This window comes from Equus quagga, chromosome 12 (genome assembly GCF_021613505.1).
Source record: "Equus quagga isolate Etosha38 chromosome 12, UCLA_HA_Equagga_1.0, whole genome shotgun sequence".
Lineage (NCBI taxonomy): Eukaryota > Metazoa > Chordata > Mammalia > Perissodactyla > Equidae > Equus > Equus quagga.
Window position 1 is genome coordinate 81,197,750 of NC_060278.1, and position 26,903 is coordinate 81,224,652.

The 26,903-nt window shown below is 43.7% G+C and overlaps 1 protein-coding gene across 3 annotated transcripts in view; it reads right to left on the reverse strand.

Moving 5' to 3' along the window:
* Window positions 1–2,790: 2,790 nt before the first annotated feature.
* ATRN (attractin) overlaps window positions 2,791–26,903 on the reverse strand; it is a 177,577-nt gene continuing 153,464 nt past the window's right edge. The window contains exons 26-29 of one of the 3 annotated variants that reach the window (XM_046678084.1): window positions 17,989–18,067; window positions 14,333–14,440; window positions 9,756–9,870; window positions 2,791–7,326 (exon numbers count right to left, since the gene is read on the reverse strand). In XM_046678084.1, the coding sequence (XP_046534040.1) occupies window positions 7,202–7,326; window positions 9,756–9,870; window positions 14,333–14,440; window positions 17,989–18,067 (427 nt within the window). In that variant the 3' untranslated portion in view covers window positions 2,791–7,201. The other 2 variants (XM_046678087.1, XM_046678085.1) reach the window with 2 other exon arrangements.

Consider the following 26,903-nt stretch of genomic DNA (forward strand, 5'->3'; position numbering starts at 1 on the left):
CAGTGCTGCATGTCACAGGATGACCACCTTCAAGCCCACCCACTAAATCACAGTAGCCCCTAGCCCTTCAATGCAATAATCAAAATCGCCCCCACCTATTTCCAAGATGTCCCCAGTCCTGTGCTGGTTGAGAACTGTTGCCCTGCATGACCAGGCCTGCCCCAGCTCCTATCACTGCTATTGAAGTCCACTTTGCTTCAGCCACCCCAGCTGCCTGGCCACTGTTCAGACCCACTGGGCACACCGCTACCCCTGGGCCTCCACACCTGCTGCTCTTTCTATTCGGAATGCTCTTCTCCCAGACATCCAAGGGCCAGCCCCCTCCTTCATTCAGTGCTTGGCCCAGTTGTCACCTCAGCAGAAGCACCTTCCCCAGCCCCACTATGTAAAGTAGCAGTCCTCCCAGCACTTTCTACCTCCAACCCTATTTTTACCTTTTTCACAAAACTTATTCTTATGTTTCCCCACTAGATTGTAGACTCCACGAGGATAGGGATTTTTGTCTGTTTTGTTCCCTGTGAAATCCCTGGTCCCTACACAATGCCTGGCCAACAGACAGTGGTGAGACTGGACAGGACATCCTCGTGACTTCGTAACAGGAAGGAGTAGGATGGCAGACACACAGCAATCACTGGCTCACAGCAATTTTGAAATCCTGCTGGGCCCTGCACTGGGGTGGGGAAGTTCCTGACCAGACCCCAGTCTGCCCTCTGGGCCACATCTGAGGTGGCACTGGGTTGTGTGCTCTCCTCAGACACAGCTTTCACAACCATCTCCTGCCTGGGTGGCGGGGGGCGAGGGGGAGGGGCTAGAGGGGGGTTCTAATTAAGGCTTCCTCAACAGTCACAGGGTTGTTTGTTTTTGTTTTTAAAGGTCAGGCTAATGGTTTCCTTGGCAACATAATTCCCTCAAAAACTTACACAGGATCAGTGACTGCATTCCTGGTTCTTTCCTGGACACTGTCCTGAAGTCAGCTTTATTTCTTGCTTCCTCATCCACGTGCCTAACCCTCAAGATGATGGCCTTGAGGTTACCAGGCTCAAGTGGGAAGATCACACCCTCCATCTGATTCTTGCCTCAAAGCTGAGTCTCTAAGTCTCCCTGGGTCCTTATTACTCACAAGCACCTCTCACTGTTTGGAGAGTAGAAGCAAGACTAGTTGGCTTTTCCAACATTGCAAGACGCTGGATTTCAGGATCCTCCACCCCCTTCCCTTCTGCTTATAAACTGGCCAATTCTTTCTGGAACTCAACTCTTGTCTTGTGACGCCTTGCCAAGAGTAGCCAATAACAATCAATACATACCACATTCTGTTTTCTTTCAACTTCTTCCCCGTGAGCTAAAAACTCAGTAGACATGTACTTTGCCTTCTAAATTATCGAACATAACAGCCATACCAGCTGTTCTGCCACCACCTGACAAGGATCCCCAGCTGTTCTGCTAGCTGCATCTGCTTCCTTATTACCTGCCACCTGGCCACCAACTAAGCCCATGCCACATACTTTAGGTTTTGGTTACTGTTGTGTTGCACTTCAAGGTATAAATTTGTGTATTAGAGTAAGAAAAGCTATCTGTTGTGATAAGGCCCCAAGTCTCAGTGGGTTGGTAGAGTAAAAGTTTGCTTTTCAGTGATGCAAAGACCAGCACACGGCTCTTACTGATCAGGTGGCTTACCTCTAATGGGGGACTCGGGGACCCACGTTCCCTCCAACATCTTTAACACCTGACCTCCAGGGAGTCCCACGTGGGAGTGTGGTATGTGCCAAGTTTAGAACTCGTGTCTGTCACTTCTTCCAACATTTCTTTGGCCACAGCTGTTTATGGCTCCAACTGAACTGCAAGGGGGCTGAGAAATGTTGTTGACCTGTGGGTCCAGCAGCAAAATGTGACAAGTTTGGTGAACACACACCATTGGCTCTGCCACAATATCACCAAGTCACACGTTTTTATCCAATCCTAAATAGTTGGCTTCCACAGCCCTCCCAGAACAGTTTCAAGGTCCCTTCCAACCTGGCAGCAGCCACCAGTCAAAGCATTTCCCTCCCCAGCCCAGACCCAAACTCTGGTGGGCTGGCCTCCCCCAGGCTCCCAGCCCAAAGCCTCCCCCTCCCTCCCCCAGATGAACTGCTGCCCTTCCTTGTGTTTCCTCCAATGTTCTCAACTCCCATTACACTGGTCTTGTTCCTCTAGGCCTTTTGTGCTCCACACCAGGGTGCTGAAATACACTGCTCTGTGTTCTGAGGGCAGGAGATGCACAAAGAAGGCGAGCAGACAAGGCTTTGTGAATGGAAATAACTTCATCAAAAATTCAAGACCAAGGACAAGGCTGTAGCCCTGGAGGACTAAACCTGCCAGCATACCTGGGAATTAGCAGTTCGGAAAAGCTAGAGAGACGAGCAGGAGCACACGAGGACGAGAAGCTGCAAGAGCAAGGGCAGCTGGCAGGCATCAGCATGGACTGCGCTCCACCCTGCCCTTCCCCGTGCCAGGCCAGGGCTGCTCTGCACACCAGCTTCCTTCCCCAGCACTGTGGTTTCAAGGGCAACACCGACTTCAGCGGGGACCTGGGGAAGTCTGCTCACAAGCTGTGCAGGGCTCTCCAGCCCCTCTCCCAGAGGTGTCTGAGGTGCCCGCCCTGCTGGCTTCTCTCCTTCACCTTCCCTGAGGCAGTCTGAAAACTGATAACCATTTTAAACATTTTTTTCCTTTTCTTAAGGTTCTAATGACTAAATTTTAAAAATAAGTGAAACAAAGTCAAAATTAAACACTCAGAATGAAAACCCCCCCCCCTTTTTTTTTTTTTTACCAGATCTACTTTTATTTCAGAAGGAAGTTTGTAGTATAGTATTTACTTTTGTTTATATACAAGTTCTTCACATTTGTGTTTAAAATGCACAGACCTCCCTTAATTCTCTTGTTCCTGCTTAAATTAGCTGTTATTTTACAATACAAAAAATACCAAAAAATTGCAGTCCTAAATGTATGTATAACACCCACAGTCCCCAGCAATGAAATAGTTTACAATACTTACTCCATATTTACATGAGTGCAAGAGATGCTAAATTATACATATTAACAAACTAAGCTCGAATCCAAACCAAAATAAAACCGTAAATAACTATAAAACAAAAACATTTCCAGAGCCAGAATTAGGTCAACGAAACAGGCTTCACTAGTGTTTAGAATGTTTTGTGCACAATCTCAGTTACGAAAGTCGATTCCATTATTGCCTTTAAAAGAGAAGGCGCCAGTCTTCCTCTCCACTCCACATCACCTCCCCGCGGCAGGAGTGTTTCTGAGTTTGAACGACTCCGGGGAACAGCCTCTTCGTGGGCCTGGCTATCTACAAACCACCATAGTGATTTTTATGGTTTGAGCTGAGTTTGGTAAATTGGGCGAACATTTCAGACTAAGAGCCAGTGCGTGGCCCAAGGACAAACCCTCTGCCTTCCTGGGTCTGTTCTTAGGATGGCCAATTCTCACAGAAAACCACCAGCAAAGATCTCCTGGGATGAGGGGCTTGGGTAGCTGAATTTTGCCATAATTCTGAAGAGCTTCTTTTTCATCTTGGTCACTGCCTGAGTACTAACTTAGGTCGTTAGTAAGTGCTTAGTATTTGTTGAACGAACGGATGAGTGAGTGAAACTGAAGGGTCAAAGGTGTTCATGAGAACAATGCCACCACCCCAGGAAGTGAATCACCCCTGTCCCCTTAATGGAGTGTACTGAAATACTGAGATACTGAAATACACTCCAGTAAGTTGAAGGAGCAAGAGCTGCACTGAAAGGTAAAATGCCTTTTTTCTACCGATTGTGCTCTGGTCTTCTCATTTGCCCCAGATTTCTTGGTGCATCTCCAATCTTGCACCTTAGGCCTTATCCACAGATATTCCGGTATTTTCCTTCTGCTGACAGTTTTTTGTCTAGGGCTGCTCTCCCTCTGGGTTAGCTCAGGGAAGTATGGGTTGCCGTCTCTCCATACTTCCTTCCACCTTTTAGAGGTGATCCTCACAGGGAAGCACAGACGTCTCCCCAAACTGTGTGTGGGGAGTGGGTAGGAGGTGGATAGGAGGCCAGGTGTGGCGCAGTTCTCCATGGGGAAACAGGAGCTATTTATCAAGGAACTAGCCACCCCACTCCTACTACCCCTGGTTTTCAGTATAATAAACTATGGTCCTGGGAAATGGTTGTTAAAAATTTAGACAAAACCACAACAAAATGCAGCCTGGAAAACCCCTTTTTGGAAAATCTGATTTCCACAGGTATAGTCTTTGAACTTAGAGACTAAGAGAAACATTTCTCAGGACGACATTGGTCTTCCCTGGCCACTCACGGCATCAAGAGGCTGACAGAAAGATTCACGATGCACTTGCAGAGCCAAAAACAGAGACAGAGAGATTCCTGCTGCCTTCGAGTCTCCTCACATCCTACTGTTTAAATGGATTCACTGCCTGGTTTTTCATATGTGTACTGACAGACGATTCCTGTTTTAAGAGTTATCCAATTGGTACCAGATGTTTGAACACATCAGCACAATGGGAATGCCTTTCCTCGCTTTGTTATCAATGTATCACAGACTAACGAGAGGACTTCTCCAAACTTGGATATCCAGCATATGGCACAAAAACATGTTAAGCGAAACTCAGACACCGTTACATTTAATAAAAATACATTAAGATATTTTTCTGTTTTATGTACACTCCGAATGTCTGAACATTCCAGACACTACTGTATAGTTATGTACAAGTGCAATATCAATGTTTTCATGACTACTTTAATCTATATACAGGCTCTCCCGTGACACGCAGGCATTTCTCTCAAGTTCCAGGTGACTACCTCCTGGTAACTGGCTCTAAGCTGAGTGCTTCTTTCTCCCGTCGTCCCTTCCTCTGGCCTGAGCCTGGAGGAAGTGGTTTGCTGCTACTGGCTGCAAAGGAGAAGCAGGTGGATTCAGCTGTTTCTCCACTGCTGGAGCAGAATTAAACTTCACTTGTTCTTCCTTCCTTCATTTTTAAAAATAAACATTATCTTTTAGGAAAAAAAAAAAAGAATCAGATGGCTAAGGGACACAGGACATGTTATTTCAAGGCATGGGACTACCATGGGGAAGAGACTTCTTTGGCCAAGGAAACATTGGTCCTTTGAACAAACAAGGGTTTCCCTTGTGGGAGAACCCTCTCCAGTGGCCTCCCTCTTTCTCTGCCAAGAAGCCTCATGGTAATTACAGGGGTGAAGGGCCAGGCCATGGCAGGCTCTCTGTGGGTGCCGTGATCTGGAGCAGGGACGTAGGGAGTTAGTAAGAGGACAGGTCTTTTCTAGAACAGTCTCCTCTTTATCAGTGACGTGAAAAAGCAGCTTTTTGAGAGGCGAGTCTCAAAGTAGAGGTGTTTTGTGCATCAGAGTTTAATGGTTCAACTTCCTTGAAAACATCTTTCCAGGCAATTCTTCATGGGAGTGGGGTTAGTGTTGGGGAAGAGACAGTACTCCCTCTCTAGGCACTTCATTTAAAGGTGAAATGCCACAGTCTTTGTTCTTTTGAGTGTTAATTTCTCCAATTTCACAAACTTGAGTTGTTTAGAGGTCCATCCCAATAGGGTAATGCCAGAGAACCCCAGGTTTTGAAGCAGAAGAGAGATCTTGGGAGGCTGCTGCATAATGCCAGAAGACAGAGCACCATAGGCGGGGACAACACACATCCAGGCAGTGCCCTGGGGGCGAAGGGCATGGACCGCTCTACCTCCCCTACATTTGGTCACTTTCCATTTGGCATCATTTCCCTCCTCGTCCATTTTTTCCATGTGCTTTTCATCTTTATCAGCGTTCACTGCCCTCCCCACAGCCACCACCTGAGTCTGGGAGGAAGACAGGGAGAGCCGAGCCTCTCCTGGGGGAGACAGAGCAAACAGCTCCAGGTCCTTCTTCACGCACTGGGAGACTGTCCCTCTCCTGGTGTGTGATTCCACCTGCAGCCTGAGAGTGGTGCACTTGCTCAGAGCAGGCTACAGGAACGAAGAGTCACTCTTTGATCCCAGGGTCCTAAGTGCTGTCATGCTCTTTTCTGCTCAAAGGAGACATATAACATGAGTGAGTCCTTTCCTCTGTGGTGCCCTGGCAGCAGGAGGCCAGGAGGGCTGAAGTGACATCACGCCTAGAGTGACCTGGGGGCAGGGGACAGGGAGGCACACAGGGACCATGCCTGATTATGGTCCTTTGTGACAACAATAAAAACAGGAGCTTTCACAGTTAGTTCATTGCTGCTTTCCTCACAGTCCCTGCTGCTTGCTTAAATATTCCTTGGGGTGAGAAAATTCTTTCCTGGCTGCAAATCAGATTTTAGAAAAAGAGCAGATTGCCAATGGTAGCTATTTAAATTTTATAAGAATGTAGGAATGCAATTATGTAAAAACTTAGGCTTACTAACTTTCCAATTGCTAGATCTATTTAAAGTCTAGGCACTTAGTGTATGTGTGTGTGTGAGAGAGAGAGACAGAGAGAGAAAGAGAAAGAGAAGAATTTCAAATGGATTAAGACTAAATTAATCAAGTTGCTATAGAAAACTATCTATTACATCAGTTTACATTCTAAGTAACAGTGCTGACCTCGACATTTAAAATAGCCCCCTTCTATCTTAGTTTGATATGATTCAAAAGAGATGGACCATTATTAGTTCTCAACTAGAAAAAAGCTACTCCCTGGAAGAGAGAGATCTGCCTAAATCGTGCAAGAATAAATAGCACATCTTTTTAAAAAGATAGCAGGCTTCAGATGAAAACAAGTTAATTCATCTGACTAGTTTTTAAAAGATGATGTTCAAGAACGACTGATGACAGATGTCTACTTGTAAACACTACATCTTTTGTTTTTTGCACAGTTGAGACAGTCCCGAGAACAGTTTTCCACAAGTGAACCTGAGTGTCCTTCCTTGCTCTCTCACTGGCTCTACACTGGCCTCCTCCAGCAACAACTGGATCACCCCGGACCTGTAATTAAATCAATTATTTCCTATGCAAAAGTAAAAGGTTAGATGCTGGAGCACAGATGGGAGAAACCGTCAAAAGAAAGCTTGTGAACATGCAGATGAGTCAGATGCTTCGAGGGTTTCCAGTCTTCTGCCCCGCTCCACAGAGCCCCCCTGCCTGCTCCCTCCCTGCAGACGGCTCTGGCATGACACCCCTCGCTCACGGAGAGCTCCTGGTCCAGCGTCAAATGCAGGTCCCAGGCTGTGCAGGGGGCTGCTGCTTCCGGTTTCTCACCGCTCCTGATTTCTCTTTGTATACTATTGGCATCTGCTGAGAAATGTCCACCAGGGCGCTGGCCACTGCGAGACCTTGGGAGAACCCACAGAGGGAACACACGTTAAAGAGCGCTTGCTTTTGTTTAAAAATAATCTTAAAATTTTCTTTTTACATTCCCAGAGTGCAATACAGAAAGAAAGAAAGTATACAGGGAAAAGCCTTACTTCTACTCTGTGCCTCCTGCCACCTTTCCCCTCCATTCGAGTAACTGCTTTCATTAGCTTGTAGATATTCTTTCAGGGTTTATTTATGAAAATACAAATACATGTTGTCCTCCTTTCTCCACTTTTTACACAAAAGATGTAGCTTGCTTTTCAGCAGATCAGTGAAGCAAAATGCTCTCCCTGGTGGTGAGAGCACATAAATAACACTGCAAACATGCTCTAAGCACTAAATTTCTCCTGCCTGCCTTCAAAAGGTACCAAAAAAAACAGCACTCTTTACGATGAAATTCAGATTCATTCCACTCAGCACTAGTTATTTTTATATCTACACCATGATACAGGTTAGGACAGACTCTGGGGCCAGCCTGTGGAATAAGCAAGGTTCTTTAACCTCCCCACGTTTGGTTTCCTCATTTGTAAAGTGAGGATAATAATAGCACAGGGTTTGTGTAAGGAGTCGACGAGTGAGTGGATATAAGTCTTAGAACGGTACTGGCTTATCACCCCACCACCTCTACCACTTTTACATTAGGGACTGGTGGTTCCACTCTCCTTTTTGTGTTGGTAACCAGCTAATCTAATGTTCATTAAGGCAGGCACAGCTCTGGGGGAGCCGGATTCCTAAAGCCTGGGAATGGCCAGTCCAGGCTCAGAGCCCTGCTGAGGCCCACAGGAGCTGTGTAAGCAGAGCTTGTTACTCCACCTTGCTGAGCCTCTAAAATGGGGGAAGGTGGGGGGCTTTTAAGTGCCAGGTTTAGTACCTGGCACGCAGTGGGGAATCTACACCAGTGACAACTGTTAAAGCAAAGGCAGAGCCAAGTGCTTTGGGAGTCCAGAAAGGGCACCATCTAAAATGGGGGGGGTACAGAAGGGATGGCAGAGATGGCCCCACTCTTGGGGTGGGTCTCAGGCAATGAGCAGACCTTCCCCAGGAGTTGAGGCGGGTGGGGCACATCAGTCAAAGGTTGGAGCAGGAAAGGCCACAGTGTTGCAAGGCTGTCACCTCCACACCCTAGCCAGCGCCTTCCTGTCAGGGTGCACCGGCCAATGTTTGCTGAGCTGGGTGGTGGCAGGAGACACTGCCCCAGAGCATCAAGCCATGGTCATCCTGCCCTCAACACGGACAAGGCTGAGCTAGGGGCTCAACTCACAGGAATCCCTAGGTGAGGGCAAATCAAGCAGTTCTCCTGTGAAATGAGGACAATACGTCCTGGTCTGGCCACACCCAACAACCTCCCTCACGAAGACACCATAGCCCCAGACCATTTCAAAGCTGAGCCGGAGGCTTTTCTGGGTCTGAGGGCTGCATTCAGCGGGCTGTGGACCTCAGGGCCTGGGCGAGCATTCTGGGACACCTTTTCCTCATAGTTACGAGGTTTTCTTTGGCTAAGCAACCCTGACCCCCCGAATCGTCTCAACTGAAAGTTGTCTAAAACGTTCATATTGTCTGAGGCATTTCCCCCAATACTCAATGATTAATCAACATACTTCCAAAACTGTATTCCATCTTTCCTTCATGTTCAACAAAAAGATGTTTATCTAAACTATGATTCACGTATTTAATAGAATAGTGTAAAAGACATTGGCAAAATATTATGTAGTAAGCTGTAAAAATGTTTATGATAGTTGTATGAAAAATAAATAAAAATTAGATTTGTACAATCATTTCAACTAAATTGCTGGTGAGGGCTGGAAAGGAAACAGAACAGTGAAAATTGGTAGGTGTTGGATGGTAGAAGTGTGAGTAAATTTTCAAAAACTTCCTTTAAGCTGTTATAATTGCCGTTTATGCCTTATATTTAAAATAGAGTGAAAAAGCAAAAGAAATGCAGTAGTGCTAGAAATACCACTTTGAGAATCACCAGCTTGGAGGAGCTGGCTAGAAGTCACGAGAGTATGTAAGATGACTGAGGAGGAGCGTATGGAGTGAAGAGAGAGGAAAGCCTACATTCAGGGGGAAAAAAAAGGAGACGGGAAAGGAGCAGCAGAGCTAGAGGGAAGCAGAAACACTGGCCACAAAGGAAGGTGTGGTCGGAAGCATCAATGCCACTGGGAGGCTGAGGAAGCTGGTGCAGTGAGGACAGCTCAGGGGACCTTCTCCTGGGAACGAATGGTGGCCTCAGGAAAGACAGGTTAGGGAGTATCAGTGACAAGGGGATCATCTCACCAAACCCTAACAAGGACATGAACAGACACTATTCAATATCACCCCTATACCCAAGTTCTCCCTGACAGGGAAAGATCTGGTACATATCTAAAACGCAAACCGTGCTTGTCACTGACCCTCATCTACTCACCTGACTGCCCGGGAGGAGGGATTCCACCGAGGCCGCGAGGGAGCCTCACAAACACAGAGAGGACAGCGGCTTTGTTGCCAAAACACGGCTCCAGGGCAATGGGTTTAGGAACAGTCTGGTGGAAGAAAACAAAGAATTACTTAAAGCAGTGTTTCTCAAGCTTTAATGCTATAGCCTTTAGATGTGATTTTTCTTTTTCCTTTTTCTCCCAAAGCCCCCCAGTACATAGTTGTGTATTTTCAGTTGTGGGTCCTTCCAGTTGTGGCATGTGGGATGCCATGTCCGTGCCCAGGATTCGAACTAGTGAAACCCTGGGCCACTGAAGTGGAGCGTGCGAACTCAACCACTCAGCCACGGGGCCGGCCCCTAGATGTGATTTTAAAGATGCCCTCTGTATTAGTTTCTTTTGTTGTGTAACAAATTATCACAGACTCAGTTGCTTAAAACATTTATCACCTCAGTTTTGTAGGTCAAAAGTCCAGGAGCTCTGTAGGCTTCTCTCTGCCTAGTGATGTAGCTCTATTCATGTCTTCCATCAGTTCTGGAAAATTCTCAGCTCTTACCTCACAAAGGTCTCAAGGGTCTCAGCTCTTATCTTCACAGGGCTAAAATCAAGTTATCAGCTGGGCTCCACTCTAATCCGGAGGCGCTGGGGAAGAATCTGCTTCAAAACTCATTCAGGTTGTTGGCAGAATCCAGTTCTTTGCGGCTATAGGTCTGAGGTCCCCATTTCCTTGCTGGTAGTAAGCCAAGGGCTACTCTCTTCTCTTAGAGAAGCCACTTGCATTCCTCCTGACACTGCCTCTCCATCTTCAAACCAGCGATGGTGCATCAAGTCCTTCTCATGTTTCCTCTTGTGTCACCAGCCAGAGAAAACTTCCTCGTATGTTAAGGTCAACTACCACGGGACTGCATTACTTCTGCAAAATCCTCTCATAGCAGTACCTACAGCAGTGTTTGACTGAATAACCATGAGATGTGAATCTTGGGGGCCATCTTTAGAATTCTGCCTACCATACCCCCAAACACGTAATCAATTTCTTCAATTTGGTTGAAGAAAATCATTTCCAGAACCACTCTGGTTGTGGCACAGAGAAACGACTGGGTGGGTGAAATGGCAGAATTGGGGAAACCAGTTATGATGCAACTGCAATAATCCTGGTGAGAGATAATGGCCGCCTAGATCAAGGTGGTCACAGTGGTGGAGATGGTGTGCAGGCTATCCAATGAGAATGCCAGCAAGGATGATTCCATGATTTTGGCCTGAGCAGCTAGGATGCTGGAGGTGATTATGTACTGAATTGGAGAAGAAATGCCAGAGGAGCAGGTGTAGGGAATAAAATCTAGAGCTCAGTTTTGGACATGCTAAATTTAAGATGCCTGTTAAGACATCCAAGTGGGGACAATGAGTAAGCAACTAGATATATGAGTTCGAGGCTCTCAGCAGAGGTCTGAGGGAGAGATCATGGTGTTTAAATCCATGATGGAACAGATCACTGCTTTGGTCTGAATGTTTGTGTCCTCTCAAAATTCCTATGTTAAATCTTAACGTCTCATATGATGGTATCTGGAGTTGGGGCCTATGGAAGGTGATTAGGTCAGGAGGGCAGAGCCCTCATGAATGGGATTAGCGCCTTTAGAATAGAAACCCCAGAGAGCTCCCTCCCCACTCCCACCACATAAGGTTACACCTAGAAGGTGTCATCTATGATCCAGAAAGCAGACCCTCACCAGATATTGAATCTGCCAGCACCCTGTTCTTGGACTTTCCAGCCTGCAGTACTGAGACATTTCCATTGTTTATAAACCACCCAGGCTCTGGTATTTTGTTACAGCAGCCTGAACAGAGGAAGAAAACCACCAAAAGAGTAGGTGTAAAAGACATGAGAAGAGGTCTAAAGACCAAGCCTGATGGGTCCCACTGTTAAACAATGTTGGGGAGATGAAGAGGGTTGAATAAAGAACACTGAGCAAGAACAGCCAAAGCTGAGTGGGTGGTGTCTTAAAAGGAAAGTCAAGAAAGTGTTTCAAGGAGTAACCAATTGTGTCGTATGCTGCTGACATAGACATATGGTGCTGTTCAGAATTCTAAGGTTTGTCTATTCTTTTTAATCCCACAGATGATTACTATCTTATCAGGACAATGCTTGCTTAGATTTATCCATGTTTTCCATTTTATCTACTCACTATTCCTTCTTATACCTCAGTCGATCCTCCTGGGGTAATTTTCTTTCTAGCACATCCTTTAGACATTTCTTTTGTACGGGTCTGTTGGTGGCAAACTTTCCGTATTTCCTCTAATCTGAAGATATCTTTCTCTAATCCTTGTTCTTGGAAGGTGGTTACTGGGCACAATATTTTAGGTTGGCAGTTCTTGTCTGTCAGCACTTTGAAGACATTCTTCCACTTGCTTCTGGTGTTACTAATGAGAAGTCAGCTATCACTTTGTCATTCCTTTGTAGGTGATTTTTTCCTTTTTTTCAGTTATTTTTTAACGTGGTAACATACACGTAACATAAAATTTACCATCTTAACCATTTTTAGACGCACAGCTCAGTGGTATTAAATACATTCACATTGTTGTGCAACCATCACCAGGATCTATCTCCAGAACTCTTTTCATCTTGCAAAACTGAAACTCTATACCCATTAAACACTAATTCCCCATCCCTCCTCCCCCCAGCTCCTGGTAACTACCCTTCTACTTTCTGTCTCTATGAATTTGACTACTTGGGGTACCTCATATAAGCAGAATCACAGCCTTTGTTTTTTTGTGACTGGTTTTTTTCACTTAGCATAATGTCCTCAAGGTTCATCTATGCTGCAGCACTTACCAGAATTTCGTTCCTTTTTAAGGCTGAGAATATTCCACTATATGTATACACCACATTTTGTTTATCCATTCATTCATCAGTGGACACTTGGGGTGCTTTCACCTTTCAGCTACTGTGAATAATGCTGCTATGAACAGGGGTGTGCAAATGTATCTCTGAGACTCTGCTTTTAATTCTTTTCTGTATAGACCCAGAAGTGGAATTGCTGGGTCATACGGTAATTCTGTTTTTATTTTTTTGAGGAAGAGCAATACTGTTTTCCACAGAGGCTGCATCATTTTTACATTCCCACTAACAGTGCACAAGGGTTCCAATTTCTCCACATTGCAGTGATCTTTTTTTGCTCTGGCTGATTTTAAGATGCTCTTTGAGTTCTACAGTTTCACTATGATAAATCCAACTATACTTTTCTTTCACTCCTGCCTTCCCTCTGCTTTCTTTCTTAATCCTGTTTGTGATATGTTTTGCTTCTGGAACCTGTATATTCATGTCTTCCATCAGTTTGGAAAATTCTCAGCTACTATCTCTTTGAATATTGCCTCTCCTCCATTCATTTGTTCTTGGACTCCAATAGCACATATGTTAGGTCTTCTCATTCTATCCTCCATATTTTTATTATGTCATATTTTCCATCTCCTTGTCTCTCTGTTCTGCATTCTGTTTAATTTCTTCAGATTCATCTTCCAGTTCAAAAGTTCTCTCCTCACTTGTGTCTGATGTGCTGTTTAACATGCAAACTAAGTTATTTTAAAATTTTAAACTACTATATTTTCAATTTGTAACAGTTCCATTTTGTTTTTTTTTCAGATCTGCTTGGTCATTCTTGACTGTCATGGCTTCCTCATCATTACGATTTTGTCTTTTATTTCTTTAAAAATTTCATAGATAGCTATATTATATACTTTAGATGTCAATTCTAACACTTAAGTCCTGTCTAAATCTACCATTTGTTGTTTCTGCTAACTCTTATTCACAGTGGCTTGTCTCTTCTTGTCCTTGATGATCTCTGTTGCTTAATCATCATCTGTGGGAATCCTAGAGAGTTGAATAGGGGATGTTTTCCCTACAGAGAGAATATGCATCTACTTTAGCTAGGAGATGTGGTATATTACCAATCTGGAACCACTTTAGATCACTCAAGTTCTGATTTTGGCTCATGGTTTGTTCTTTTTTGGAGGAGGGAAAGGACAGTGGTCCCTGGAAATTGTGCCTACTTCCTGTGAGCTCAGTAATGCTTTAATGTTTTATACAAGAAATACAGCTGTCCCCAGAGTATCTGAAATATTTCACCATTTTGTTAGAAGAGAAAGTCTTTTCACTTTCTTCATCATTTTGCAGTGGGGGAGGGGGTCAGAGATATTTATTTTCCACAGAATTTGCAGTAAATTATTATTTTGCCCCTTTAAAAAAAATCCCATACAATATTATAAAGAACAATGCTTCAATTTAGCTATTTTCAAACACAAGTTTTAAAGTACTATGCCACAGGATCCTCACAAGAATATCAGACAATTTACATTTTAAAACCCCTTGAACACGAGACTCTTTAACAACATGAATTAAAGACTGGAAAATGAAAGCAAAAGAATACCTAGCAACTTCAGTGTGTTGGCTTATTGTTACAAAGACAGAGAGGAAAACAACAGGCGGGAGAATAAGGCTCTTACTCTCTTTGGTTTCCCAGACTTAGAAGCATGAGTTTTGACAAGTTAAGTTATAGGAACTTTTAAATCACATTCTCACCTTTATACTCCCCCCAATAAGATCAGGAGGCTCTTCATCTGTTTCCAAGGCAACGTTTACAGAGGCAAAGGGACGGCTGGCCATCTGCTGCATCTCTCGAAGAAGTTGCTGATGAGTAACACAGCAAGCATTAATGCAATGAGTACTGGGGAGATTTTATTAGAGAATACTACATATTAAAAATATATTATCCTTCCTGACTGAAACAAATCAAGTCCAAGATGATTTTTTTCTTTTTGAGGAAGATTAGCCCTGAGCTAATATCTGACACCAATCCTCCTCTTTTTGCTGAGGAAGACTGGCCCTGAGCTAACATCCATACCCATCTTTGTCTACTTTATATGTGGGATGGCTGTCACAGCATGGCTTGACAAGTAGTGTGTAGGTCCGCATGTGGAATCTGAACTGGCAAACCCCAGGCTGCCAAAGTGGAATGTGCAAACTTAACTGCTGTGCCACTGGGCCAGCTCCCAAAATGATATTTTTGAGACAGTTAGGGAAAAATGGACATGGACCAGGTATTAGATAATATTATGACTTAATGAATTTTGTTAGATGTGATGACAGTATTGTCGTTTTATTAAAGAAAAAGTCCTTGTGTGTTAGAGATTCATACTAAAGTACTGATGGATATAATGCTATGATGCCTGCTTGATAAATACATAAAATAAATGATCTAGCCCTATCTCCTCATATTTTTATTACTAGATTAAAGCCAGGTTTTCTTTCTTCCTGCTAAAACTTGAACCAAATATTTACACAGCAACCAAAACCCATCCCTCATTACAGAATAGAAAGAAACTGAAAGAGCTCTTTATTCAAAGAGGGGGTACAAGCTAAAAACATACACAAGCGTGAAGTTTTGCAAAGCAGAGGCACAGGCAGGGGCTCTGGATTAGGCAGGTTTGGATGTGACTCCCTGTTCCAATTCTCTCCAGCTGTGTGAGCTTAAAACAGGTGTTTAGAGTCTCTGGGCTTCAATTCTCTTCTCTCTGAAATGGGCTTTTAATCCCATAAGGGTATTAGTAGGATCAAATGAGGTACTTTAACCAGCACAGTGCCTAGCACATAGTGGGTGGTCAATGAGATATCACTGAGGATATCAGAGATCTGGGCATGTGGTTGAAGCTGTGAGGTCATGCCGCAGACGACAACCAGGCCTCACTTCAAACCACTCCCTTGGAACTACTGTAGGAGCCAGAATCTTGGGATGGATAGATCATGGCTCTGTTTCAGAAGGGCGTTTTTATGTTAAACATTTTCTTTAAAATAACAATAATAAAATTCCTACATCTCCTAAAGTTGTTGGTCCATTTACTCAACAAATATACGCAGCAACCCGACTCTGGGTTCTGTGCTATTCTAAGTGCTGGAGTCACAGTAAGAGAGTGTCTACCCACTTCAGTTCCCATTCCAGCTCCTTTATGAAGAGTGCCGGAGATAACGTGAGTAAAAACACTTAAAACAGGGCCTGGTACACAGCAAGGACTGAAGTGTGTCAGCTGCTATTATTTTTGTTATAAATAAAATCAAATCATTCCTTCCGAACTTCTGAGAGGGAATAAATCATGACTAACATTTTAGAAATGCTACATTTACAAATGTTTAGGGTCACAGTTACAGAGAATTTCTAATTCACGAGGGTAAAAGCTTGGTTTATGGGCTGATCAACTGCGTAATAAACATACTTTTTTTTAAAGCTTTTTTCTACAAGATATTCACTTCCTCCTTATTTTCTTTCATGTGTGTTGCAAATAATTTCCAGTTGGTTGTCTTCTGTGTTATTCATTTATTTATTTTTGAAATACTTAAGTATTAATTTTTATGCAGGTAAATCTCTACTATATCGTGTTTCACTAACTTTATCTGAAAATAATAACATCTCCTTTTCAATGGTAACAAAACGTCTATTTCTCTTTCTCTTAGTACACAGTCTAGAATACAGAACAAAACTGACCACGGGGACTACATGATGATTAGGAACACGGCCTGAAATGGGAGAAGTCCCAAGTGTAATGGCCAGTTGAGCTTCTTAGTAACTGTGTGATGATGGGTAAATAACATTGCCACTCTGAACCTCAGTTCCTTCACATGTAAAACAGGGCTAGTGTCAGTAACTCTTTCATAGGGTTGTTGTGAGGATTAGAACAGTTAATGTATACAAAAACGGTTAGAACAGTGCCTGGAATTTAGAGATGCTCATGTCAGCTCTTGTTACAACTGACTTGTCTGGATTTCTTTCTTTTTTTTTTTTTTTTTGCTGAGGAAGATTAGCTCTGACCTAACATCTGTTGCCAATCTTCCCCTTTTTTTTGCTTAAGGAAGATTAGCCCTGAGCTAACATCTGTGCTAATCTTCCTCTATTTCATATGTGGGTTGCGGTCACAGCATGGCTGACAAGTGCTTTAGGTCTATGCCTGGGATCCAAACTCGTGAACCTGGGCTGCCAAAACTGAGTGCGCCAAACTTAACCACTAGGCCACGGGGCCAGCCCTGACTTGTCTGGATTTTATTGGTACATCCTCTAGTGTTTTCTCATCACAAGTGATGCTGGTTATCTAGTTGTTCTTCATAGTGTTAAGGAGGTATTATTTTTGAGTTTACTAAGAGTTTGTTATTAAATTAGGAATGGTGTTGAATTTCAATAAATGACTAAATGATTACTTGGTCACTACTAAAAATTTAGGTTCTATGTTTTAGCCACTGATAAAATATATTTGAATATGCTATCCCCCGAATTTTTAAAATAATAACAAAGAGGATGCAACATTACCTCTACGATAACATCCCCTTTACCTGGGTCAGAAAAGGTGTCATGGCCCCAAGGAAGAGGCCCATATCCTGGAGTCTATCTTAACTCCATTACAGACACTATGTTCTGTGAAAAGTGCTGAGTGCTTGTGAGTTTTGATTTTAGATACTCCTTTTCTCTTCTAAATCTTGTCCACAGATCGATTTTATATAGAAAAGGCACAAGTTGATAGAGAAAACCAAGGACTGCATGTAAGTCTAGCTCTTCGTGCATTTCTAGTAGCAACCATGAAACAGACATGACGACTAAAAGGCAAAGTAATCACAAGCAAAAGTTGCAATAAACAAAGTTGTTATGTTGTGATTTTTACCCAAGTTTAGCTTTTAACCAAGGTTTGTCAATTGTAAATATCTGCTTGACGTATTAATATTACTTTTGGAATGGAGCTCTGGAAACAAATCGAGACCAATTAAAAAATAAAACTCAAGCAAAAACAGACACACATTTATCTTTCCTTGAAAAATGAGAAATTTTCGAGATGTTTAAATGGCTGGTTTCAACTCTTATTCTCATGAAAGGCTCTTGTGAATGCCTAACTACTGAGCCCTCAGGTCTCCAGCCTAAGCTGAGGACCAGGTTCTGGCAGGAAGGATAAAATTAGCATCTATGAGTCAATACTAGAGTTTCCCTTTAGAAAGTTAAAACCATGTGGTGCAGAATTAATTACACTTTAGAAGCACTAATGGAAGTCTACTGGCCATATTCTGCAGAAAGGGCAGCATTATTCTCACTGTGCATATGTCTACCAATTATCACTAAATAGCTAACACTGACTTGCTTAAGAGAAATAGAAAGGAAAGAAGCTCTTACAGGGATTCATCAGTCTTCATCCACTGAAGCTTACCTCTCTACGCCTGGAGGCCCAACAACTTTGTTTGATCTTCCAAACCACAGCAGCCACCAGGAGCAAAGAGAGGAAACAACTGTGAGAAAGGAAAGTAGGGAGTTATTATCCCAGCCCCCAGAATCAGCACCACTGTCATCCACAGCTCAGGCCAGGCAGACAAACAGTCCCCCAAAGACCAACTCCAGGCTCCTTTCTGGTAAGTCATCATAACCACGTCCTGGTCATAGGAATCAAAGTATGAGAAGACTTTGATAAGCTGAGCTACCTGACTTGAGCTCTGCACTGTATTGTCCCTGTAAGGTGCTGGGAGAGAGCCCGGACCTCCCACTGGACCTTTACCAGAATGGCCCATCATAGCTTATCCTAAGTAAGAAAAATAATTCTAAGATATTTATGACAAATATCAACCATGCTGTTTAAACAAATCAGCAAACATTTACTGGTAAAGTCTGAAAAAATGAGAAAAGTTAATTATTAAAGTAACAATTAGCTTTTGGTAAAGTGGAGGTAAACATAGAAGAAATAAATTTGTGTAACAGTATATATTCAATTATATTTTTATAAAGTAAATACCCATTTTTTATAAAATAAAAAGATCAAACCCAAGCCAATGACTTTCTTTTTCTTTTTTTTTTTTTTGCTGAGGAAGTTTCAGCCTGAGCTAACATTTTTTGCCAATTTTCCTCTTTTTGTACGTGAGCCACTGCTACAGCATGGCCACTGATAGACGAGTGGTGTAGGTCTGTGCCCAGGAACTGAACCTGGGCCACTGAAGCAGAGTGCACCAAACTTAACCACTAGGCCACCAGGGCTGGACTGCCAATGACTTTCTTAAAAGTATTAGGAGAGAAAAACCCACAGTGATCTTGTAACTGCAAATGATTTCAACATTCTCTCATCTGTAAACCAGGCACTGAATGTTTTGAAAAGCTACTGTGACAGTAAAGAAAATGACTGGTTTCTGGTTAAAGGAAGAATGAGCCCAACAAATAAACCTCTTAGATAACTGCTTAAGTAAATTTAAAACTGGCAATGTCACTCAAGTTGTAAAAGGGGCTTGCTACAGAGTATGGTTCTATCATGTTACATGCAGACACGAGGCTCTTGGCCCCATGCCATCAGGTACCCTCTTGCTGAGCTGTCTGCATTTTGTAGAATGGCGCTGGCTTCACGAACACTGGCCTGAGTACACCCAAGTGCTGACTTGGAGGCTGGCCTCCCAAGCTGGCTGGAGAAAGGCAGTAAGACGCTAGGATGACTGAACTTCTGCCCTTTCACAAATAGAAACCTCAAGGCTCCCACAGCCCACAACTTCCCCAAGATGCACAAGAGTGCAGACTCTCCAATGGGTTCCCTGACAAGAGAGAAGGGGGACCCCAGGGTCAGGACTCAGGGGACAGCCCTCAGTTCCTATCCTCCTGGGCCTGACGCTGCCGGTCCTTCCTCCTCCCTGACAGTCTCTATTTTTATCAATACTTTATTGGGCCGGGTCCTGTTCTAGGCTCATGGAACACACTGACAAACCGAACAAAAGAACAGCGTTCCTATGGAGTTTACATCTCAGCAGGTGGAGACAAACAGTAAACAACATAAACAGGCAAATTATAGAGCATGTCAAAAGGTAGTAAATGCTACAGAAATAAAAAGATGATAAAGCTAAGGGGTTCAGGAGTGCCAGAGGCACTCTAAAGCAGAATGGTCAGAGTGGGTGGGCCCTACTTCTGGAGAAAGTGACATCTGAGCAAAGGCTTGGATGAGGTGTGGGAGGCAGCTCCACGGGTCTGCAGAAACACCCCGGGGCACCGACGTGGGCTAGTGCAAAGCCCAAAGCAAGGACATGCCTAGGATTGCTTGAGAATCTCAGGAGGTCAGGGTGGCTGGAGTTGGGGGAGTACGCCAGGGATAAAGGCAAAGAGGTAAGAGGAGGGCAGATCATGGAGGGCTCTGCGGGCATTATAAGGGCGTTGGATTTTACTGAGTGAGATGAGGAGCCAGCGCAGGTTTTTGAGCAGAGAAGTGTCATGATTTAACACATGCTGAGGAGACCTTTAGGGTAGCAATGGCAGACATGGGGAGACCAGCAGTCCAGGTGAGAGATGATGGTGGCTCAGACCAGGGTGGTGGCAGCAGCCGTGTGAAAAGCACTTTGGACTCTGGACATAATCTGAAGGTCGAGACAACTGGATTTCCTGATGGCTGGATGTAGAGTATGGAAGAAAGAGAAAAGTCAGGGTTTTGGGCCTGAGGGACCTATCAACAACCTAGACAGGGAAGGCTCTGGGTGGAGTAGGTGCAAGACAGCAAGTCAGTTCTAGACATGCTGAGTTCTGAGATAGCTACTAGACAGCCAGGGGAGATGTCATGGGCAGACATACAAGGCTGGAGGCTGGGTGCCAGGTCTGGGCTGGAGATGGCATTTGGGAGTCATCAGTGTATATATGGTATTTGAAGTAATCAATCCAGATGAGGTCACCAAGGGAGTGAATACAAACAGAGAAGGATGTTCTGGGGGGCAACCCAACATTGAGAAACTGGGGAGAACAGGAAGAAGCAGTAAAGGAGTCTGAGAAGAGTAACCTCAGTATTTCTGGGTTTCCATGCATAATCCTGCGTTTTGTTATTTTTATTCTAATAGATAAAGACAAGGAGACAGTAAATCCACATGGAAGGACATGAAGCAAATGAGAACAGCTTTTAAGATAGTTAAGATATTGCTGATGTAGCTGACTAGAGAGCTGGCCTCAGAGGCGAGGACCCTGGTGTCACTCAGAGGCCTCTCTTGGGACTACCCTCAATACAGAGCTGTAACACAGTGCAGCTCAGGTCTGTGCCCCTTTTCCCCCCAGGCCTAGGTGGGACTTCTGTCTTCAGTGCAGACCTATTGAAAAAACCAACAACCCAGGTCCTTCCACCTGTTACAGCTTTTCTAATAAGTGACACAGACAGCATACCACCACACAGTGATTGTCCCTCAAAGCTGATATATGCATATTTTCCCCAGGATAATATAACAATGAAGAATTTACTAGTTATTTCAAAAAAGGTACCACTCGCCGATACCCCTCCCTTCTTTCTTTTCCTACCACTAATTTGGGTATAGGTGGGACTGTGACTCAGTGTTCACCCTACTGTAGTCCCTCTTATCAACAGTTTTCTGTATTTTTCAATACAAATGTAATTTAAAGAAACATTGTATCATGGAAGTTCTCAAACACTTGAAATATAGAGAACATCTAGCGAATCCCTATATGTCTATTACTTAGCCTTAACAATTATTAACTTTTTGCCAATGTCATTCAAAGATCTTTTTTTTAAAAGATTTTTCCTTTTGCTCCCCAAAGCCCCCGACACGCAGCTGTGTATTTTTAGTTGTGGGTCCTTCTAGCTGTGGCATGTGGGACACCGCCTCAGCATGGCTTGATGAGTGGTGCCATGTCCGCGCCCAGGATTTGAACCGGTGAAACCCCGGGCCACCGAAGTGGAGTGTGCGAACCCAACCACTTGGCCATCAGGCCGGCCCCCAAAGATCATTCTTAAGAAGTGTATTTCAACACTAGGACACTGATCCCAGGCTCTCTCATTTCCTGTTGGCTCTGTACCTAAGGAGAAAACAAGAGTCCTTTGGCTTTTTTGTCCTAAACCTGCCCCTGCTTATCAGAGGCTTGCACTCTTCTGAGATTATTCTCAAAAACTCATGCCTTGATTCTAGGTCTTTCTTTCCATATTTCGTATATGTCTTTTGAAAACTCACAATGTGTTTGAGAGCTCAGTATTTGGGGACATCTGTCTGTTTCTCATCAGCTTAACTGTAATTGTGCAGCCAGAATGATATTTTTGAGAATGCCCTGAACTTTCCTTCCAGAGGGCAAGGCCATTAAATAATGGTTATCTTTTCCTGCACATACAAGTCTAGCCTTCCTAAAACTACGTAAAAACTGGCTGACCTTCCAGCCAGCCTGAACACAGAAACACCACTGCTGCTTTTCAAGTTCCTGTGATTTGCACTTCACCATTCTGGTCAGAATTAGATCCAGAGTGACAGGACCTCATATCACTTCTATCTTCTGGAAAGTGAAATGGTCAACAAGCCATGGATTTGTCAAAACGTCTGTTGCCAATCTGGCCAGAGTCTTAGCAGAAATTCAGATAATTAAGTTTTACAAAAACATTATATCTTGACTACATCAGGAACTCCCATTACATTCCCTCCTTTTGGCAGGTGGCCTGACATCACCTGTTTCTCCTTTTTACCCTCACTCACTTGCTGCCCTCTCAGGCACCTCTAACTCCAGCCACACAGATTTGCACAGTGTTAGTCTGTCTCTCCTCTTCCTAATAAGTCATCACCCTGACCACACTAGCACATCACTCCCAGATGCAAAGCCCTTTCACATACATTGCCTCATTTGATTCTCAGATACACAAGGCTCCTACTGGAATCTGGAGAAGCATCTCATTAAGACACAAAGAAAGCTTAACGGATTTGTCAGGAGCTAGAGTTTACTTCCCATGCCTGAGTCTACAAGTACTTTTTCTAACTTACTTCATACTGATTTTCTCATTTGAACCATTAGGCCCACCCCTGCAACTCTAATTCTCTTTTCCATACCATAGGAGCGATTTTTCAGAGTGCTTAGGATTATCTGGATACCTTTCCACCTCCCCTTACATGTTTCATGTAAATCTTTCGGGATCTGGTTAACTTGCTCTGGGAAAATATTTTCTTCCCTATGCTCATGAAAAGGACACTATTCTCAGCTAAAGGGTCACCATTCCTAATTCTTAAATATAATCCAGAAAAATCAAAGTTCTGGATTCTTTTCCAAAGGTTCCACCTTCCAAAGGGAGAAGTGATAAAAACACCATCAGTCCTCATTTACTACACAAGATTCCATGGTCCCTGAAGATGTTCCCCAACCAATTCTGATGATGTTGTTCAGTCTTCCACCAATTGGCAGCAGTGACTAATCCTCACTAGGTTGGTACTTGGCAGCAGGGTCATCTCATTCCATACACATGTTCCAAGAATATAACACACCCGCTAATTGGAGCTACTGTGTTAGCATATGGCCTTTGCATCCCCTTAAGAGTGAGACATCAAACAGCACCACTAGCTTTTTTCCCTCAGAGACGCTGGTGCCTATAGTTATGACTGCACTTCTCCTGAAGGTCTAGTTTACTTTCCAATCAAAGTAATTGAGTAAATATATTATTTGAACATGGCTACGTGCTAGATGCTGACGATGTGTGTATATACAGGGGAGAACAAAAGAGACAGTGTCCCTGCTCTCTTGAAGCCCACAGTCTAACTGTGGACAAAGATAGTAAGCAAGTAAAAAACTGTGGTAAGTACCCTGATGAAAAATAACACGGTTCCATGGGAAAGATCAAGGGAGACAGCTTCATTTGGATGTGCCTGGATAGAATCTTGGGAGAAGAAATCCTGTGCCAAGATTTGAAGGCATAATAAAAAAATATATATTTGGTCTTTGTCCCGAGTTCCCGGCACAGAGCTCCTAAAACCCTTGAAATTTCCTAACTGATAGGAGTGTCTCCCCGCCTTTTTTATACAAACATTCATAAGAGCTTTATTTGTAACAGTCAAAAAGAAACAAACCAAATGTCCATCAAGAGGTGGATAAACAAATTTTGGTTTATTTTTACATAGAATAGTGTTGCTTTGAGTGCTGTCAAGTCAATTCCAACTTCTTGCGACCCTGTGGACAGCAGAAGGAACCCTGGCCGGTCTTTTTGCTCTGTCCTCTCAGCTTCCAGCACTATATCAGACAGTGCTCCACTGGTATTCACAGGGTTTTCACGGCCAAAATTTTTGAAAGTGGGTGGCCGGGTCCTTCTTCCTAGTCTTCTTCCTGTCCTAGTCTGGAAGCTCTGCTGAAACTTGTCCATCATGGGTGACCCTGCTGCTATTTGAAACACCGGTGGCAGAGCTTTCAGCATCATAGCAACATTTTCCTGTCACCCGAAAAACCAACCATGTGCTTAGGAGGTTAGACCGTTTAGCCCCCCATCACTCCCAACCTGAAGGGAGGAGAGAGGGGCTGGACATGGAGTTCAATCACCAATGGCCAGCAATTTCATCAATCATACCTATGTAATGAAACCTTAAAAAAACATGGAACAATGAGGTTTTGGGGAGCTTGTTGGTTGGTGAACACACTGATGTGCTGGGAGGGTGCCCTGCCCAGAAACGGCATGGAAGCTCTGTGCTCTCCCCCTACACCCACGTCTTACCCCATACATGTCTTCCATTTGGCTGTTCCTGGGTTGTACTCTTTATAATAAAACTGTAATTTTAAGGATATGCCTTCTTGAGTTTTGTGAGTCATTCTAGCAAACTGTCAAATCTTTTTTAGTTGGCCAGGCAGAAGAGTGAGCAGCCGGGGGACTCATTTGTGGTTGACATCTGCAGTGGGGGCAGTCTAGTCTGACTGAGCCCTTAACCTCTGGGGTCTGTGCTTACTCCAGGTGGTTAGTGTCAGAACTGAAGTGAATTGTAGGACACCCAGTTGGTGTCAGAGAATTGGTTGTTGTTTGGAAAAACCAACCAATGGGTAAAAGTATACAGGTGAAGTGAGGGAGAAGAGTGTTCCAGAAAGAAGGAAAAGCATGTGCAAATGCTGTGAGGTGGGAGAGAGCTTGGTGCTTCTGAAGAAACTGAAGGAGGTTCATGTAGTGGAAATGCAGAGGAGAGCAGCATAAGATGAATATAGAGAGGTGAGCCAGAGGCCAGTCCACGCAGAACTTGGTCTTCATTTGATACAACATGAAGCCACTGAATATGGATAAGTGGATAGACGCAAACTAATTCATGATTTTAAAGGTCTCCTCTGGACTTTTTGTGGGTTGTAGAGGGCCAAAGTCAATTGAAATCATCCTGGCAAGACTGTGATGGTTAGGGCTGGGATGGGGAGTTCAGGTGGAGCAGATCTCCACCTCATGTTCGATAGCTCTAACTGCTGGGACGCAGTGAGGGAGTGCCTACCGGGTGTGAAAGGGAGAGAAGTGACTTGGAACTGGCAGCACGATGTTGCTAATCAGCGATGTGGGGAAGGCTGGGGAGAAAGGGCATATTATACTGAGGGGATGGCAGACTGAGAAGATGGCCAGGGTCAAGCTCTGAAAGAATATCAACAGTGAGAGGTTGAACAGAAAAGGTCATTCAGCAAGGGAGACCAAGAAGGAGTGGCCTCAGGGCGGCAGGGGTCACAGAAGGCAAGAAGAGTCTCACTGGCAGCGTGGTCCGTTGGTTGATACTGTCAAGAAGTCAAAAAGATGAAAACTGAAAAGTATTTTTTGGATTTGGCAATAGAGCTGTGCTAGCTGCCCTCAACAACAAAAAAAGTTTAGATGGGGTGTGGGGATGGAAGCCAGATTAGAGGGCTGAAAAGCAAAAAAGGAGCTCCAGTGCAGAAGATTTTTAGGGTAGTGAAAATACACTCTGTATGATATTATAATGATAGATATATGTCCTTATACATTTGTTCAAACCCATAGAATACACAACACCTAGAGTGAACCCTAAGGTAAACTGTGGACTTTGGATGATTATGATGTCAATGTAGGTTCATCCTTAGTACCTACAGGTACTCGTGAAAAATGTGCAATTCTGGTGAGTGATGTTGATAACTGGGAAGGCTATGCATGTGTAGAGGCAGGGGATATACGGGAAGTCTCTGTACTTTCCTTTCAATTTTGTTGTAAACCTAAAACTGCTTTAAACAAGTAAAGTCTCTAAAAATTTAAATAAAATAAAAGGTGCTCCAAGCCTAGAGTCAACAGATACAAGGAGGGAGGGGGCTCTGGGGAACTGCCAGAGTGTTGGGGGGAGCTGTATTCAGAGTAGCTGCACCAAATGGCTTCTTCCCCTACTCCGAGCGATGGAAGACAGCAGCTAAAGCAGTGAGTTCTGGTCCTGGGGCTGGAGAGGCTAGGAAGGATGGTGGCTCTCTCCTCAGAAGACAAACTAACAGTGCACCCCACACAGCAGCACATTCGGCCCGTACTCCACACTCACTGGAGCTTCTGACAGACAGAAACGGCAGCCACATACAGGCAAATGTGGAATCTTCAACACAACTCAAAATCAGACATTTTGAGGAAAACCAACACTGTGAAAGAGAGGTACCAAACCTCACACCAACAAAAACCCCCCCAAACATCTGAGGTGACAGTTATTGACAGCACAAAATAAGACTTCAAAATAAAATAAAATATTATTAATCTCACAAAGGAATATGAAAGGAAACTGCATTCATAAAACTAACACAGGCTATAAGAAAAAATCTATTAGAAATGCAAAAGTTAAAATTAAAAAAACCTCATCAGATGGGCTCAACAAGAGAATGGACCCAATTTTGGATTAAATTAATGAGCTAGAAAATACTGCTGAGGAGCTGCCCCAGAAGGCAGTGCAAAAGGAAAATGAAAAGAAAATGAGAGTTCAGTTAAGAAATATGGAGGACAGATCCAAAATCTCCCTCATTCACTTAAGAGAGAATTCCAGAATTCAAGCAAACAGAATTAAAGGAGAGGAAACAAATAGATAACAGATAATGTTGCAAAACTCAAGACTCTAGGCTTCAGAGTGACAGTCCCAGACACATATCAAATTCTCAGATCTTTTCTGAGAGAATTACTCTAGGATATAGTTCTGCATAACAACATCATCCAACAAAGGGGAGACATGGGACACATAAAATGATACTAGAAAAAAACAAGTACAACTTATAAAAATTGTTTCTATATAATGTAAAATAATTACAATCTAGAATTTAAACCCCAGATAATCACTAACTAGGAGGTCACTGGATGGTTGCAGGGCAGTAATTACGAGGCGCTCTCAGAGCCCTAAGGAAGCCAGCTCTTGTAGGAACTGGAATCATGAAGCTGCC